We start from the raw sequence: 16885 nt of genomic DNA, 5'->3' as shown, positions 1-16885 counted from the left end.
TGAAGCTTGTAATGGGGAGAGTAACAAAACTACCACTTGGTTCCAAAGCGAAAAGTTGAATACGCATCGCACCTGCTGCCTATTTACTGTATACTCGTGCTGTGAGGCGTGGCAGTCAGATGCAAATATTGCATGACAATGTGCATTGACTGGCTTAGTTTACACTCGAAGTAGATTGGTTTCTCTAGCAATATTCCCAATTTGTTGGTCACCAATGTGACTTCCAAAGTGACTGACTGATAGGGAACTTCCAGCATATCACATAAAATATGGAGTGTGTGTGTGTGTGTGTGTGTGTATATGTGTGTGTGTGTGTGTGTGTGTGTGTATATATATATATATATATATATATAGAGAGAGAGAGAGAGAGAGAGAGTACAATTTATTGATGGTAATGGTAATACCGTAAAATTTTCAGTTTGTTAACATTAATTAATCCATTAATAGGCATCATGAACATTTTTTTTTTTTATCACATTTCAAATTAAAAAGTGGAAATATTCTAAGGAATATTGATGTTGATGTGTGTGCCTGTTTGTGATACAGGACAACAGTAAGAGTGTTAATGAATGAAATCATATTCCAATATTACAACACCGTAGAACACCCAAAAAATAATATTTAAATCTATTTTTTTTGTGTGTAAATGACACACACAGCAAATTACATCTGACTGTGAAAATACCCCCAAAAGATTATTTAAATCTATTTTTTTTGTGTGTAAATGACAAAAAATACACACACACACACATGTATGCACACACACATACACACACATGTATATATATATATATATATATATAATTCTTTTTTGGGGGGGTGAACTAACCCCTTTTTAATGAAATAATACTCTAAATAAGAAACTAAAACTGCTAAATAAGACTCTAAATAAGAAACTAATTAAGAGACTAAAACCTTAATTAATGAAATAATACTATAAATAAGAAACGCTGCCTGTAGGATAGTGACCAGTAGGGGGAGCTAGAGGAAAGGGGGAGCAATGTGTTGGTGTACGAAGAGAGTAAATAAAAGTTCACTCATCTGCAAATGTGTATATCTAATAAGATAAATATTAGGCTACATCTGGCGACGAGGACTAAAGCTCTTGAATGAAGGCACTTTAATGTGGATTGTTCTTAAAATTGTGAGACCTTAAAGCATACTAAAAGGGAAATATCAGCAACATAGCGATGGCCCTGAATCGCCTCCTCTCAGCCCGTTTGATGTGCACACCGACCATGCCATAATTGGGAACAACACCGGCATTGCAGTGCGATGGGCAAAATAGGTGAGCAGTTTCAAACTCTATTGTGATGGCCTCCGGCATTAAAGATGATGCTCAGAACAATTATTTCACGCCAAAGAAAAACGTTCCATATGAGAGGCATATTTTTCGGCAAGCAGTACAAGAGCAGGGTGAGTCAGTGGACTCGTTTGTAAGCAGACTGAAGCAGTTGGCTGTGACTTTCCCATTTTGGCGATCATAAAGATGATTTCATTTCATGATCAAGTCATTGAAAAGTGTATCTCTACTTTTCTCAGAAGACTTTTGCGGGAGAAGGATCTCAAATTGTATATTTTGCAAGATATTGCCAGAACTATGGAAACTGCAGACCAACAAGCTGCAAAAATAGAAAAACTCACTATTAATGCTGTTTGAAAAGTCAAAACTTTGCACGTGTGCACACAGTCTTCTGAAGGCAAGCCACAATCAAAATACAAATTGTCTGCATTTTCACAACAAAGCACAAAGCATGCAAGCCAACTAAAATGCCGTTGTTGTGGCCATGTACAGTAGGACATTATGGGAAAATGTGTACTGTTGCAAAAGGGAAACACTCTTGCTCCTGTTGCAAAGAGGGCCACTTTGCAGTGATTTGCCATACCAAAACAGGAATAAAAGTAAACCAAGTGACAAGTAAGGCACCGCACAACAAAGTGTCAGTGGACATCATGGGAGAAGATGATTATCCTGAATGGTTGTTCATTCTGTAAGGGGACACAAATGATGCTGAAATGTCAATACTGGTAGATGGGATGCCAGTGACCATGCTAATAGACTCGGGTGCAAGTCATAACATTGCCGGTTCAAATGTGTTCCAAGCACTGCATAACAACGGTCATACACAGTTAAAGAGCACATCCAAACAGCTATATGCTTATGGATCAGATACACCACTGGCTATGGAAGAATATTTCACTGCTGACATTAGTCCGGCTGCAGGGAATAAGAGCGCAAAAGCAGACATTTTGGTTGTGAATGGTGCACAGACATCTGTGTTGGGATGCAAAACTGCAACTGCTCTCGGGATTTTACACATTGGTGCTCTGTCAAATATCAATGCAGTGCACCATGAGGACACTTCTACATTTGCAACATCATTACAAAAGGAATACAAGGCATGTTTTGAAGGTTTAGGGAAGATAAAAGACTACCGTCTACAATTACATGTCAACAGCAGCATCGTTCCTGTTGCACAGCCGATACACAGACTGCTGTTCAGTGTCAGGAAGTTAGTTGAGGAGAAACTGCAGCAGCTCGAACAATTGGATGTCATCGAAAAAGCAGATGGACCTACTCAATGGGTATCACCTCTCGTGGTAGTGCATAAGAAAGGTGGAGACATCAGGATTTGTGTGGATATGCATAGAGTCAATGAAGCTGTCGTGCGCGAATGACACCCCATTCCCTCCATCGATGAAATTCTGGAGCACATGACAGGTGCCGAGTGGTTCTCTAAGTTGGACTTGAAATGGGGATATCACCAAATTCAGTTGGAACCTGAATCACGAGCATTGACTACATTTGTCACAGACATTGGCCTATGAAAATATAAAAGACTCATGTTTGGCATCTCTTCTGCTCCTGAAATGTACCAACGCATAATCCAGCAAGTTTTGCAGGTCACTGATGGAGTCCACAACATCTCGGATGAAGTGGTATTTGAAAAGACTGTGCAGGAGCATGACACACGCTTGTATCAAGTGCTGAAACTCTTGCAGGAGAAACAGCTGTAAGAAATTATAGTCTGCCTCGACCCAGCTTCCACTAAAAATTGTGTATTAAACTATGCTCCTTTCCCTACAAAGAGCTTAATTATCATAGAGATAGTTCTTTCCGATCTTAGTATGTAAATAGTGTACCTCCGGAGCAATAATTTGTCAATTATAGCGTGGGAGCAGCAGCAGAATATCAAGAACCATCTGCTGACCAAAAGGGTACATCAAATAACTGCTAGGGATTCTGTTTAATCTTATCACCTTAACATTTGGTTGTTCCCACCTAAAAGTCTACCAAAGATGTGGGAATGGAAGGCGTCCTCATCACTCTTTCTTACACAGCTGACACTAAAAAAAGTTAAAAAGGATGACGGAGATGGAATTCATGGGACATGTGCTTTCAAAGAACGGAGTTGGGGCAGCACAGTCTAAAGTGGAGGCAGTGCAAAACCCTTTGACAGCCAAAGAACGCCACTGAGGCGAGGAGTTTTCTCAGCTTGGTAAATTATTGTGGTCGATTCATTCCCAACCTGACTACTACTGCAGATCCATTGAATCATCCAACTACAACATCACAAACAATGTATTGGGGGAAGGAACAAGAGGCTGCAATCAAGGCATTGAAGGTGGCACTGGCAAGTTCACAAACGATGGCTTACTACAGCCAGGAGGCGGACACACAGGTGATCGTAGATACCAGTCCAGTAGGGCTCGGCGCGATCTTGACCCAAGCACAAGCTGATGGTGCGTACAAGCCAGTGTACTATGCCAGCCGTGCTTTGACGGATGTGGAAAGGTGGTATTCTCAGACCGAAAGAGAAGCTGCTATGGTGTGGGCCTGTGAGAAGTTCCATGTGTTCTTGTACTTTAGATAATTTTCAATGATAACTGACCACAAACTGTTGCAGGCGATTTACTCACCAAAATCAAAAGCCCCTGCCAGGATTGAGTGTAGGGCTTTAAGCCTACAGCCCTACAAATTCAAAGTTATTTAGAACCTGGCCCACAGAATGCAGCTGATTCACTTTCTCATCTAACTGTGAACCCATCACCAGCTGCAGTAGATGACGATGAGCACATTTACTTTGTTGCAAAGCATGCCGTCCCGAAAGCTTTTACACCTCACGGATTGGAGGAAATAGCAGCAGCCGATGAAACTCAGTGCAGTTTGAGGAAATGGATCAAGCAGAATTGTTGGAGTTTGTGTATTCTTGATTACACGTGCATCAAAGATAAACTGTCCTAAGGGGAAACCGCATCGTTATTCCTCAAGCAGCCAGGTACCGTACTCAGCTGTTGGCCACGAGGGGCATCAGGGTATTGTAAAAACCAAACAGCGCCTCCGTACAAAGGTATGGTGGCCGAGAATTAATAAAGATGCAGAGCAACTTGTCAGGTCCTGCGCCACATGTCAAATAAATCGGGCATCTCCCAGACCTGTTCCAGTCACGCATCCTGAACTGCCACAGAAACCATGGCAAATTGTTGCAATTGATGCATGTAGGCCGTTCCCTTCAGGTGAGCATTTGCTGGTCATAACCGACTACGATTTAAGATGGGTGGAGGTGAGTGTGCTTCACCGCATCACTGCTAGCAACATCATCAAGTGTTTGACTCAGATATTTGCCACTCACGGATTTCCAGAGACAATTGTTTCTGACAACGCCACACAATTTATAGGGGCTGAATTCAAAGAATTCTTGGTGCTCAATGCAATTCAGAACAGACACATCGTACCATACTGGTCTTAAGCAAATGGTTAGGTCGAGAGACAGAACACTGTGCCAAGCCACATGAGCAGCTCATTCTGAAGCTAAAGACAGGCGTAAGGAAGTGTACACATTCTTACTGGCCTATCACTCTACTCCACACTCTGTTACTGGTTGCAGCCCTGCTGAGTTATTGTTCAGTCGGCAACTCCATACTAAGTTGCCAGAGGTGAGCAGTATCATTTCCTCTTCAGTGGGAGATGCTGCAGTGAGACAGAGAGATTTTGTTCAAAAGGAAAAGGGTAGACAGGCGGCTGACAAAAGACGAGCAGCAGTGGACAGCATGATCCAAGCAGGCGATTGTGTTCTGCTAAAGCAACCAAAAAAAGAACAAGTTAACCACAGCATTCAAGCCTGAGCCGAACCGTGTTGTGGAGAGGAAAGGATCATCTGTCATTCTGGAAAAAAATGGTGTGAGACATGTTTCTTCATTCAAGAGATGGATTTCACCACAAATTCATAGTGCTGACATGGATGATGCCTGGATCGGATCAGACCATGTCTCTAAAGAACCATCTGGACATGTGCCTGTGAGAGAAGAATCTGTACATAGGCCTCGGAGGATCAGGAGGGAACCTCTTGCACTGAAGGATTATGTTAGACAGGCAGTTGGCATTAAAGGGAAATATAATCTCTGGCACTGTCTGGGTGGCACGGTAGTCTACCCCAGCCATCAAGGGAATTGATTGTGTTTGTGTTTTGGAGAAGTTTTTTCAAGGACATTTTAAGGCTGGGACACACTAAGCCGACGGTTGGCCGTTGGACCTATGGCGAGTGACGGTCGGGCTAGTTTGTTTGGTGTGTTCCACTCGTCGGCTCTCATCGGGCTCATGGGCAGTTGGCCCGATTCAACATGTTGAATCAGCGTCGGGGCCGTCAGGGCCATCAGTGAGAGTGAGAGCTCTGATTGGATAATCAGTTTAGCAAACAAATCAGTGCCAAAAATTTAAACGAAAGTGATGAAAATAAGCAAGTAAATGAAGGTGGTACAGACAGAAGGCAGTTTTAAATGTTACGTGGTCTTTCCCAATCATTTATATTCGTGAATGTTTTCATAACAACATGAGCCACTTTCAATGATTAAAGTTATCAACATTACTGATATTCAAAATGGTAAGCAAGCGCTGATTTGTTTACATTTCGTATATCTGTGTTTATCTCGTATATCTTTGTTTCGGTTTCTCTTTTTGAATGACGAATATATACTTTTGATATTTGCTGATATGGACAGCTCGTTCCTCTCATGCATGTGCAAAATGCACATGATAGTTTGCCGTCGGCTGTAGTCTGTGCGGTGTGTTCAAGTGCAGCTTTTTGGTTGGACGCTGCCGATGTTTAGTGTTGTTTTTGGCGGCCTGTTTTAATTTTAGTTTTAGTCTAGTCTTTGTGTAAAGCTGTCATTTTAGTTTTTATTAGTTTTAATCACGTTCATATTCTTTTTAGTCTAGTCAAGTTTCAGTCAACTAAAAGTCTGAGCATTTTAATCTTATTTTAGTCTGAATTATCCATGACTATTTTCGTCTAGTTTTAGTCGACGAAAACTGATGACATTTAGTCTAGCTTTAGTCAATGAAAATTGTATTTTAGTCTCTCTTTAGTAATGCCATTCTATTTAACCCAGTCAATATAGTACAAGTACCTAGTAGTATAGACTAAACCAAAATTTTCTTTTAGCCAAACCCATTTCAAAAAAAAGGTTATCTTATTATATTATTGTTACCTTATAGACTCAAGAATACATCCATTCCAGACACGGAAGACGCTCTGATTTGAATTTACAACATTTATTTTACCAACCAAACATGTTAGAAGTACACACACATAAATTTAAATAAAATAAATAAAAACAATAAATAAATTTTAAAAAATCAGCCAATTTTTCTCCCAAAGACGAACCCCTGCTGGCCGGCCATCGGTCCCTTTCTCTGTGTCAAGGGTGATTTATACTCGACGCGTCCGCAAGTTCGCTTTGGTGAGCGTGGAAAAAGACGTCATTGCGGTGTTGCCGAAAGTTTGCTTTGAGTGTGCGCGAACTCATTTCGCATGGTGGCATGCACGCCATTTTTTGGAACTTTCTGCACAGCTCCGCACAGTAAAAGAAATGGACACAGCGACCCCGTTGGATTCAACGGAGACAAGTGAAGTCAATTAGAAGCACACACTTCCTGGGGGTCGAGCGTACTGCGCAGACTCAAACTCAGCTTGATGACGTAAATGTCACGTGAGCAACCTGTCTGACAATTGTAAGTCTTCTAATCGCTGTGCCAAAAGAAATCTGAATCACCCACCAAATCTTGCAGACGTCGTTGAATAATTTTGTCCCGTGTCTTTTATGGACTCTTTATGGGCTTCTCCCTTGATTTCATGCCTCCACGTCCCCCCGATTGCCTCATAGACAGTAAAAGATTGCCTGCGAGCTTCTCCTCCTGTCCATACGGTAATTTCTCTACTGTGCGACAGAGAGTCGCAGGTTATGACGCAATCGTTAGACTATTTTTACAAAAACTGCTTCTACGGGGCCATAACGTAAGATACAAGGTAATGGGGCCATTTATACATTTTCGTGTTTCTTTAGAAATAATGAATGGACAAATGGAGTCTTTAAATGCCTCAGATGTAAAGTTATTTGCTGTCAAAGTGACGCCAAAACGAATGAGAGTCAATGGAATGCTAACAGCAGGTGGGGGTCCGCTAGCCAATGGCGGCGCCCAGGGATGCTTCAAAAAAATATGAAACCCTGCCCCCCTGGCTCCGCATCGGTGATTCCCGACAGTTTTAGAGGACAATTACTCTTCGTCGCCCCCTGTCATTTCAAAGAATAGTACAACGATGAACGTGACAAGTATAAAAGCCTCGTCCATTTGGGAAGGTGTGCTCGCAGTCAGCGGAGGCTCGCGAAGCCGAGCCAGGCGAAAGTATAAATCCCACCTAACTTTGTTTGTTGTCGTCTTCTAAATAATGCTGCAAGTGGGGCTTGAGGAAGTGATGTTGCCTGCGTCTGCACAGTGCGACCTGACACAGCCCCTGAAGTGAGACACAAGAAACAGAAATACTGCAAAATAATAATGCCAATAAGCGAGACAAAATAACATTATAACATTTTGTTTCGTCTCGTTTTGGTCAACGAAAATGAAGAGATATTTTGGCATAGTTTTTATTTTGTAAACCACATTTGATCTTGTTTTTATTCGTCAACAATATTGCATTATACATTTAATTATAGTCATCGTCACATGACCAGCATTTACGTTGTGTCTCGTCTCGTTTTCGTCACGTGATAAAGGTTCGTTGACGTCGATATTTAGTCAGAATTTTCATTGACGAAAGCAACACTACCGATTTGAGGCAACAACACCATCGGCTTTCGTCAACGCTCGTTCTTTGATGTTGACTTGGTGTGTCCCGGCCTTTAAGATAGGGGAAAACGAGGAAAAGAAACATAGAAGGGAAAACTGAGTTTTCAGTTGTTTTAAAGAGTTGTTAATGTTTCTAATTTCTATGGTGATTTAAAGGAATAGTTCACCCAAAAATGAAAATTTAATGTTTATCTGCTTACCCCCAGGGCATTCAAGATGTAGGTGACTTCGTTTCTTCAGTAGAACACAAACTGCGATTTTTAACTGAAATCGTTGCAGTCTGTCAGTCTTATAATGTAAGTGGATGGGAATCATGGCTAAAACATACACAAACAAAATGAAATTAAACCCTGCGGCTCGTGACGATACAAAGACACAGAATGATCAGTCTGTGCAAGAAACTGAACAGTATTTATATGTTGTTGGTTTTTTACCTCCGATGCACTAAAATGCCAGAACTGTCTGAACTGTACTGTGTGTCCTCGACACAGCCTGCACATGAGGCGTCTTCTCCATCCTGCTTCAATGACTACCGTCCTGTTGCACTTACTCCCATCCTCATGAAGTGCTTCGAACGGCTAGTCATGCACCACATCAAGTCTGCCCTCCCCCCCCCTCCCTGGACCCATTCCAGTTTGCATATCGGTCCAACAACGGTCGACCGATGATGCCATCTCAACTACCCTCCACTCAGCACTCACACATCTAGAGAAAAAAGACTCATACGTCAGAATGCTGTTCATAGACTTCAGTTCAGCATTCAACACAATCATCGCTCAACAGCTCATTCAAAAACTGGTCGAGCTGGGGCTCAACACTTCACTGTGAAACTGGCTGTTGGACTTTCTGACTGGAAGACCTCAGGCAGTACGTGTCGGCAGCAACATCCATCACACTGAACACTGGGGCCCCTCAAGGATGTGTGCTGAGCCCCCTCCTCTTCACTCTGCTGACCCACGACTGCACACCGTCACACAATTCCAACCTCTTCATTAAGTTTGCGGATGACACGACTGTGGTGGGTCTCATTAGCAACAAGGATGAGACAAACCACATGAGGGAGGTGAGCCGCCTGGCCGTGTGGTGCAATGACAACATTCTCTCTCTGAACGTGGAGAAGACGAAGGAGATTGTTGTTGACTTCAGGAGAGCGCACACTCAGCATGTTCCTCTAACCATCAACGGTGCGACTGTGGAGAGAGTGAGCAGCACCAAGTTCCTGGGTGTGCACATCACAGAGGACCTCTCCTGGACCGACAACACTGCAGCACTGGCCAAGAAATCACAGCAGCGTCTCTACTTCCTCCGCAAACTGAGGAGAGCCAGAGCCCCACCCCCCATCATGTACACCTTCTACAGAGGCACCATTGAGAGCATCCTGACTAGCTGCATCACTGTGTGGTATGGCGCCTGCAACGCGTCCTGCCGGAAGACTCTGCAACGCATAGTGAGAGCAGCTGAGAAGATCATTGGTGTCTCTCTCCCCTCCCTCCAGGACATTTATGGAACCCGTCTCACTCGCAAAGCCCTCTGCATTGCAGGTGATCCCACTCACCCGTCACACAGCTTCTTCAGTCTGCTGCCATCAGGGAGGAGACTGCGGAGTCTCCAGGCCAGGACCAGCAGACTGAAGGACAGCTTCATCCATCAGGCTGTCAGAAAGCTGAACTCGCTCCCCCGAACTTGCCCCCCCGTCCCTCTTCTGCCCCAGGCACAACTGAACTATGAACCCCCCCCAGATCCCACATCTCCAGGTCCTTCCACCCCCCCCTCCCTCTAACAAACGATGACATGCACCAGTCACTTTGTGCAGCATTGGTCTGCTCACTACCTCATTCACCATGGAACTGACGTCATTCTACCACCTCATCAGTCAGTTTAAGTAAAATAACTGCTCTTGAGCCCTTTGTCACTTTAATCAGACTGAATAAGCTTTTTTTTTTTGCACTAAAAATCTTTTTATCTGCACTGTTTGTTCACTGGTTTGCACTCTACCTGCCATGTGCCTTGCGCTGCTTTTATTTAACCTTATTTTTATTTTATTTTTTCTATTATGTCTTTTTTACATTCCCTTATTGTATAGTTTTATCTTATATTTTATATTTGATCTAGATTTTTAGGCTCTACTGTTAGTGTTATCTGAATGCACCGGGGGTCTGAGAGTAATGCAATTTTGATTCTCTGTATGTATGTACTGTACATGTGGAAGAATTGACAAAGCAGACTTGAACTTGAACTTGAACTTCTTCTTCTTACTTGCTTACGGCGGATCGCAGACCCTATCTACAAACTCAATTGGGAGTTTCAGTGGTCCATTTGAGAGATAGGTGGCGGTAATGCACTTATAAGTAAAGCGAGCAAGAAGAAGATGCCTCACGTGCAGGCTGTGTCAAGGACGCACAGTACAGTTCAGACAGTTCAGGCTTTTTAGTGCATCAGAGGGGGAAAAAACTATATAAAAAGCAGATAAACATCAAAATTTCATTTTTGGGTGAACTATCCCTTTAAGGTGATTCAATTTAATTAAATTCAAGTTTAATTGTATAGCGCTTTTTACGATACAAATCATTGCAAAGCAACTTTACAGAAAATTAAGTTTCTACAATATTTAGTAGTAGCTTATCAGTGATGACTGTCAGTTTATGTGCATACGGCAGAAATGTTCGGAAAAATTCATAAAAGACGTAAACAAACAGACGATTAACACTATTAACAGCAATTATGAAATCAAACTTATAGCAAAATGTGGTAGTTCTGTATGTTGTCTCAGGGTTAGCATCATCTGAGGTTATAAGTCTAATATCTGTTGGGCAAATATGGTTATTAAGTGTTGCTAAGTGATGTTTATGTTAAGTCCAAATAATAATTGGAATGACAGTATGCTGTATTGGAAAGTATGCATTATGTTGAGACTTTTGAGGTGTGGTTCATTTTGATGAATAAGCACATATTTCTAAGGAAAAGAGGGATGTAGGATAGTGACCAGTAGGGGGAGCTAGAGGAAATGGAGAGCAATGTGTTGGTGTACGAAGAGAGTAAATGAAAGATGTTCACCCTGTGTGCGTCTGCAAATGTGTATATCTGATAAGATAAATATATAAATCTCATGTCAAATTAGTAGCCCTGCTTGAGATATGAAACTTAATGGCGCACTTAATGTGGCGTGAATCGTAAAATGTAGCGCTTCAGTTCATTAAAGCCAGAGCCACTGAAAAACAGGGTTACGACAAGCTTTGATCTTGCCGGAGTCGCCGCGCGGTCACGTGGTTCATGGAGCTCTCAAAACAAACGAGCGTTGACAATCCATTTGAATGGATTTAAGTAGAATAGACGACAGCTTCACTTCACTATACAGGTATTTGAAGCGATGTTTGGTAAACATTACAGCATATTATGTATTGATTATTATCGATGACATTTACAATATCGTTTTATTCTGGAGAGTGATGGAGAGGAAACATTAATATGTTTTTTTTATTTAACCCTCAGGTATTGCTTACTTATAATGTGACCATACAGCTTAATTCTTTTTCATTTAAATAAATGTTATATATTTTAGTTCAATAATATACATATATATAATATATATATATATATATATATATATATATATTATTATTATATTATTATTATTATTATTTTTTTTTTTTTTTTTAAGGAGATCTTTTGGTGCTAAATATTATTTGTACAATAATTATAATAATGGTCCATTGATTAAAAGATTTTTTTCTAGTATTTATATTACTTATATTACACTTAGTGTAGTATTTAAGGTTAAATAGAGAAAGGCTTTTAAATTCCAATGCAAAGAGGCAAATTAGAGTCATTTTGTGGTCAAAAAAAATAAAAAATAAATTTGGAATACCATGGTTAACCCATTAGGTATCTGTATGGCTCTTTACTAAATTGTATCTAGAAAGATGCAAAGGCTCTGGACCAGGAAGCAGCTTTCAGTTCAGTTTCGACACTGTGAGTGTGGGAGGGGAGATATCACACCACAGAAAATTCAACATGGAGGAACACGTCCACTTCCTGCTGTTCAAATAATGCTGAATATACGAAAGTCTCCTTCATGAAATGACTCTTTCAGAGCATTCTAGAATCTGAATGACTGACATGAAGCGATAAAATAGAGGACGATGAAGAAACAAAGCTGTAAGAAGAGACAGCAGACGGGGTCTTCCTCCCATTCTAAGAAGAAGAAACAAGTCAAGAAACAAAACTGCCCCAGTAAGTCCAGAAACTATTTTTTACTAATATAATGATAAAACAGTGATGAATCAAGTAGATGTTCTTCAAAATAACAGGAGATGCACATTTACATTGCCAAACATGTTATTGAGAAGTTTTTTTTTTCTTCTTTACCTAACTGATTTTGATTTTGCTTGTTTCAGAATCATCTTCAGGACGAAAAAACACTCAGAACAAATATCAACTTCCTGTTACATGTGGCTATAAAGAGGGTGTCCTGTATTTGAAAAAATATTATGATAGTAGGTGCAAAAACGTTTCTACATGTTCAAGAATTGAGTAATGTTTATGAAGAGCTACACATTTTTGAATGTCTCAAGGTTGTAATTCTGGAGCATTTAGAACATCCAAATGAACAAAGTCATTCCAGTAGTAGTTGATCGTAGATCATTTATCTGTCTTCAGAGCAGAAGTGCATCTTCAGTGAGGAACAGTGGTTCAAGCCCACTGAGTTTGAGAGGTTTGGTATGAAGGAGAAGAACAAAAAGTGGAGGACCAGCATCCTTTGCAGTGGGATCCCACTCCAGAAACTCATAGAGGTGCATAAGACCACTTTAAATAACAGTTATAACTAATGCACTAAACTTTTTTTTGTTGTTGTTGTTTAATATGGACTCGATTCGTGAGTGTGATCTGTTAGTAAATCATATTTTACAGAAACACAGATTAAATAACAGTTACCTGAAACAAAATTGGACACAACATAGATAATATAAATAACAACTGTCATATACAGTATAAATAAGTTCACAACAAATTTAACTTTGTTTTTTTTCTGTTTATAGGATGGATTTCTTTCAGCTCCAACCTTTAAAAAAAGCAGGGTTCAGGATGCAAAGGTTTGGCTGATTTTCGATCATTGTAGATCTGATTTCATGGAAGACTTATCCTTTCTAGGCTGCAGCTTTCAAATGTGACTTAAAAGTGACCAAGATGTTGATCAAAATTTCGGTTGCAATTTATTTGACAGTATGTGCACTTACAGTGTAGCCTGCTTACAGTGTAAAGAAAGTACTTGTAATATAAGGTAACTACTGAACATGTGGTAGGTTCAGGGTTAGTACGTACTGTAAGTTACCTAGTCATTGTAATTACTATAATAAGTACATAAGTACTGTAAAATATAGTGCTACCAAAATTTATCCTTTTGTGTTCTGCAGAAGAAAAAAAGCCACGAGGGTTTGAAAAAACAAGGTGAGTAAATGGGACTCATCTTCTTTCTTTTGTGGAGGAACATTCCTTTAAATAAGATCATTACAACAGTTATTCAGAATAAGAAAGACTTTGTTCTGTTTAGTGAATATTTGTGTATTTGTTGTAGAATCACATGAAGAGATCGAAGACAATAAAGACGATGATGATGAGGAAGATGATGATGAGGCTATTGACATGAGCGTGTTTGAAGGTCCAGTCCTGCCTGTTACCTGTGGTTCTGATTCTGGCATTCTACACAAATATCGATTTTCCACAGGTGTGTGAGTGGGAATGCTTTTATGCTTTTGTCAGTGTTTTACATGCACAACTATAAAAATTTTGAAGACAAGTTATCTGTTTCTCAAAAGCCAGGCTCATTGGAAATATGTGACTCTGCCTACATTCCTGCAAAACCTGAAATACCTTGCTGAGGGTATATTTCGCTGCAATTTTTATCTGACACCTCCACAAGAGGCACTATAAGGGTATCTTAAATAATAACACCGAACTTAAATTTCAACCACAAACCAAAAATGAGAACAAAATGAACTGAGAACCAGAAGGCTGACAAGACTTTTGCACTCAGTATTGTCTTCATCTCAGGGCGTTGTAGGAGATGCATAAGAACAGAGAACCACTGGCTGACGCCTGAGGATTTCACCAAATTGAGCAAACCAGATGGAACATGGAAGAAAGACATTGTGTCCCATGGAATGCCTCTTGGGAAGCTTATAAAGGTAAAAGAAAATACTAAATAGTAAATATATAAAAAAATTATTTTTGAAAATTTCTACAAACAGTGGCTGTCAACAAACAAGGCTATCTCATTGTGCTATGATGACCCCATGAGGGTCCTTTAACATATAATAAAACCCAATATAAAATCATACAAAAACACTAGATAATTCAAGATATCACATATGATCATGCCTGATGTTTGCGCCGTATTTATATGACTAGTGTTATTTTTATGGGGTTCGTAAGTGTTTATAGACTTTAAAGGGACGGCTCACTCAAAAATGAAAATCCTGTCATCATTTACTCACCCTCAAGTTGTTTCAAACCTAAATGATTTTTTTTTCTTCTGTTGAATGTTGGTGACAAAATAGTCAATGGTAGCCATTGACTTCCATATTTTTCTTTTTCATACTATGCGTGAATGATTGCTGTCTGTTAGTACACTCTTAGAAATAAAGGTGCTTTAAAGGTTCTTCACAACGATGCCAAAGAAGAACCATTTTTGGTTCCACAAAGAACCATTCAGTCAAAGGTTCTTTAAAGAACCATCTCTTTCTTACCTTTTTATAAAATGAAGAAACAGTCTGTAAAACAGAACGGTTCTTCAGATGTTAAAGGTTCTTTATGGAACCATTTAGACAAAAATGTTCTTCTATGGCATCGTGAAGCACCTTTATTTTTTAAGAGTGTATGGCAGGGTCTGATCAAATGATTTTGCAGTATACACAATACTAATACGCTTTCACATACTTTCAGAAAAGAGTTTTGGAACCACATGCAGTCAACTGTGATTGTGCGATCTGCAAAGAACCGGATCAGAACCAAGTAAGACAACATCACTCACAATTACAGTCATGTCAAAGCATCAACAAGACCATCAAAAACTCATCAGAACTGCTGACATTTGAAATCTCGTAACAGTATAGTTAATTTCTGTATGAACTCTTGTCCCAGCTGAATGATGACGTGTGTTTCGTGTGTAACTCTGACGGAGAGCTTGTGTGTTGTGACGAGTGTCCACGAGCTTTTCATTCACGCTGTCACCTACCAGCTCCAGGCGGAGACTCACCTGGGTGAGAGAGAGAGAAATCATGCTGGATTACACAGACTAAACATGTGACTGTGTAACACTGTGTGTTTTGTGTGTACAGAAGCCAGTGGAGCTGCACATTTTGTGTGATGAAGAATATGGAAAGTTCTAGCCAAAAGACCCAACAGGATGTTTTGAGCAGTCCAGTCTCTCAGTACACACTGGTAAAGTTCATACGATTTTTTTTAGCCCATAAAGTGGAAGTCATTGGGGTCCAAAACAACATTTCTTTCATTGTACAGGGAAAAGAATTGAACACTTATAGATTTGTTTGTTCTAGCACTGCCAGTACCTGCTGTTACACCTGCTACGTGAGAGCATGACTGACCTGTATCCCAATGTAAATATCATCTGCCTGTGTGTCTGTCCTGTTCTGGATCATTTAAATATTTAAAGCTCTTATACATGGTGTACATGCATGTGACGTCTGCACTGCGGGTGTCCAGGTTCCAGGATACAGTGAGAACATCTGTGGTCCCATGATGCTGGGCAGAGTGAAAATGAACTTGGCGAATAATGACTATCACACAGTGCGAGAGTTTATCACGGCTATTGAATATGTTTTCCACCACTGCACCACCAACAGGGTGAGTTTGGAAATGTAGTTAATCAATTTATTCTAAATAATTATTAATATTTAATAAAAAAAAAAAAAAAATTAATAAAATTAATAAAAACCTTTTTTCATAGACTAAATTCAGTCTTTTTTCTGTTTCTTTTCCTGTAGGATAATGACTTCAGTAGAATGACCTTTAGGCTCAAGGAACTGTTTGAAATGGTCTTTAAGCCCCTGTAACTTCACGTCTTAAAAAGAAATCCTTTATTAGAATCGATGGTAACATTTGTGAGTATTGTACAGAAAGGATGAATTAAGGAAAAAATATTTAGAGAACATTACGACGGTGTTCAGTTGTAAACAATTACTTACAGTGTATTCATCTCACCACCTTTTGAAAAAAGGGGTTTCATTCCAAGTATGTAATTTACGTAAGATTTTGTTGCTGCTGTTGTTGTTGTCTGTTTGTTTTTTGTTTTTGTTTTGTTTGTTTTGTTTGTTTGTTTGTTTGTTTTGGGGGGGGTTGCATTGAATGTGGTGAGGTGGGGAATATTTATTAGTATTCTTATTATCAAGATATAAATAAAATAAAATTTTAGTTTAGACAATGTCATACAATAGAAAAAGAGACTGTGTGTGTGAGTGTGTGTGTGTGTGTGTGTTTCAGGACATTAAATAGGCTGAATTGACAGTACAAAACAATCATCCAAAGAAACTGATGGCCCTGCTTTACCTGGACCAATTTTTTGCACAGCCATAACCATCAGCAAAAGTATTACTGTATATTCTTTTTGTGAATGTTTCATCTGTTTTTATAGTTTGATTTTCAATCAGATCCACACTTCTATCCTTCATCTCTCATTTGATCCTGTCAAAATAAATATGGCACTACCCTGGCTAAGTTTGTATGTGTCAAGAGTGTGTAGGAGGG

At 39.9% G+C, this 16885-nt stretch overlaps 1 protein-coding gene across 5 annotated transcripts; it reads left to right on the top strand.

Annotated features, from left to right (window-relative positions):
- Positions 1-1016: 1016 nt before the first annotated feature.
- LOC109065995 (nuclear body protein SP140-like protein) lies at positions 1017-16850 on the top strand. Of its 5 annotated transcripts, none has more exons than XM_042720695.1 (14): positions 1017-1288; positions 12216-12355; positions 12520-12618; positions 12782-12915; positions 13162-13215; positions 13537-13570; positions 13698-13847; positions 14174-14307; positions 15065-15133; positions 15263-15381; positions 15460-15562; positions 15679-15738; positions 15845-15985; positions 16126-16850. In XM_042720695.1, exons 2-14 carry the CDS (start codon positions 12265-12267, stop codon positions 16192-16194), a joined length of 1257 nt encoding a protein of 418 aa, XP_042576629.1. In that variant the 5' UTR covers positions 1017-1288; positions 12216-12264; the 3' UTR covers positions 16195-16850. The 5 variants fall into 5 exon arrangements, with proteins under 5 accessions (XP_042576629.1, XP_042576628.1, XP_042576630.1 ...); XM_042720694.1 differs by having other exon boundaries at positions 1018-1288; positions 12042-12355; XM_042720696.1 differs by lacking the exon at positions 1017-1288 and adding an exon at positions 11085-11480 and having other exon boundaries at positions 12042-12355; positions 15463-15562.
- Positions 16851-16885: the final 35 nt, after the last annotated feature.

Source organism: Cyprinus carpio, chromosome B3 (assembly GCF_018340385.1).
Source record: "Cyprinus carpio isolate SPL01 chromosome B3, ASM1834038v1, whole genome shotgun sequence".
In the NCBI taxonomy this organism is placed as follows: domain Eukaryota; kingdom Metazoa; phylum Chordata; class Actinopteri; order Cypriniformes; family Cyprinidae; genus Cyprinus; species Cyprinus carpio.
Note: the sequence above shows the minus strand (reverse complement) of the source record. Positions and strands in the feature narration are given on the sequence as shown.

Excerpts from the sequence above, each read along its gene's own strand:
- LOC109065995 (XM_042720695.1), top strand. The coding sequence starts at position 12,265 with ATGAAGAAACAAAGCTGTAAGAAGAGACAGCAGACGGGGTCTTCCTCC. Across the intron at positions 12,619-12,781 it reads TTTGAAAAAATATTATGATA|AGCAGAAGTGCATCTTCAGT; the intron begins GTAGGTGCAAAA and ends ATCTGTCTTCAG. Across the intron at positions 15,986-16,125 it reads ACCACTGCACCACCAACAGG|GATAATGACTTCAGTAGAAT; the intron begins GTGAGTTTGGAA and ends CTTTTCCTGTAG.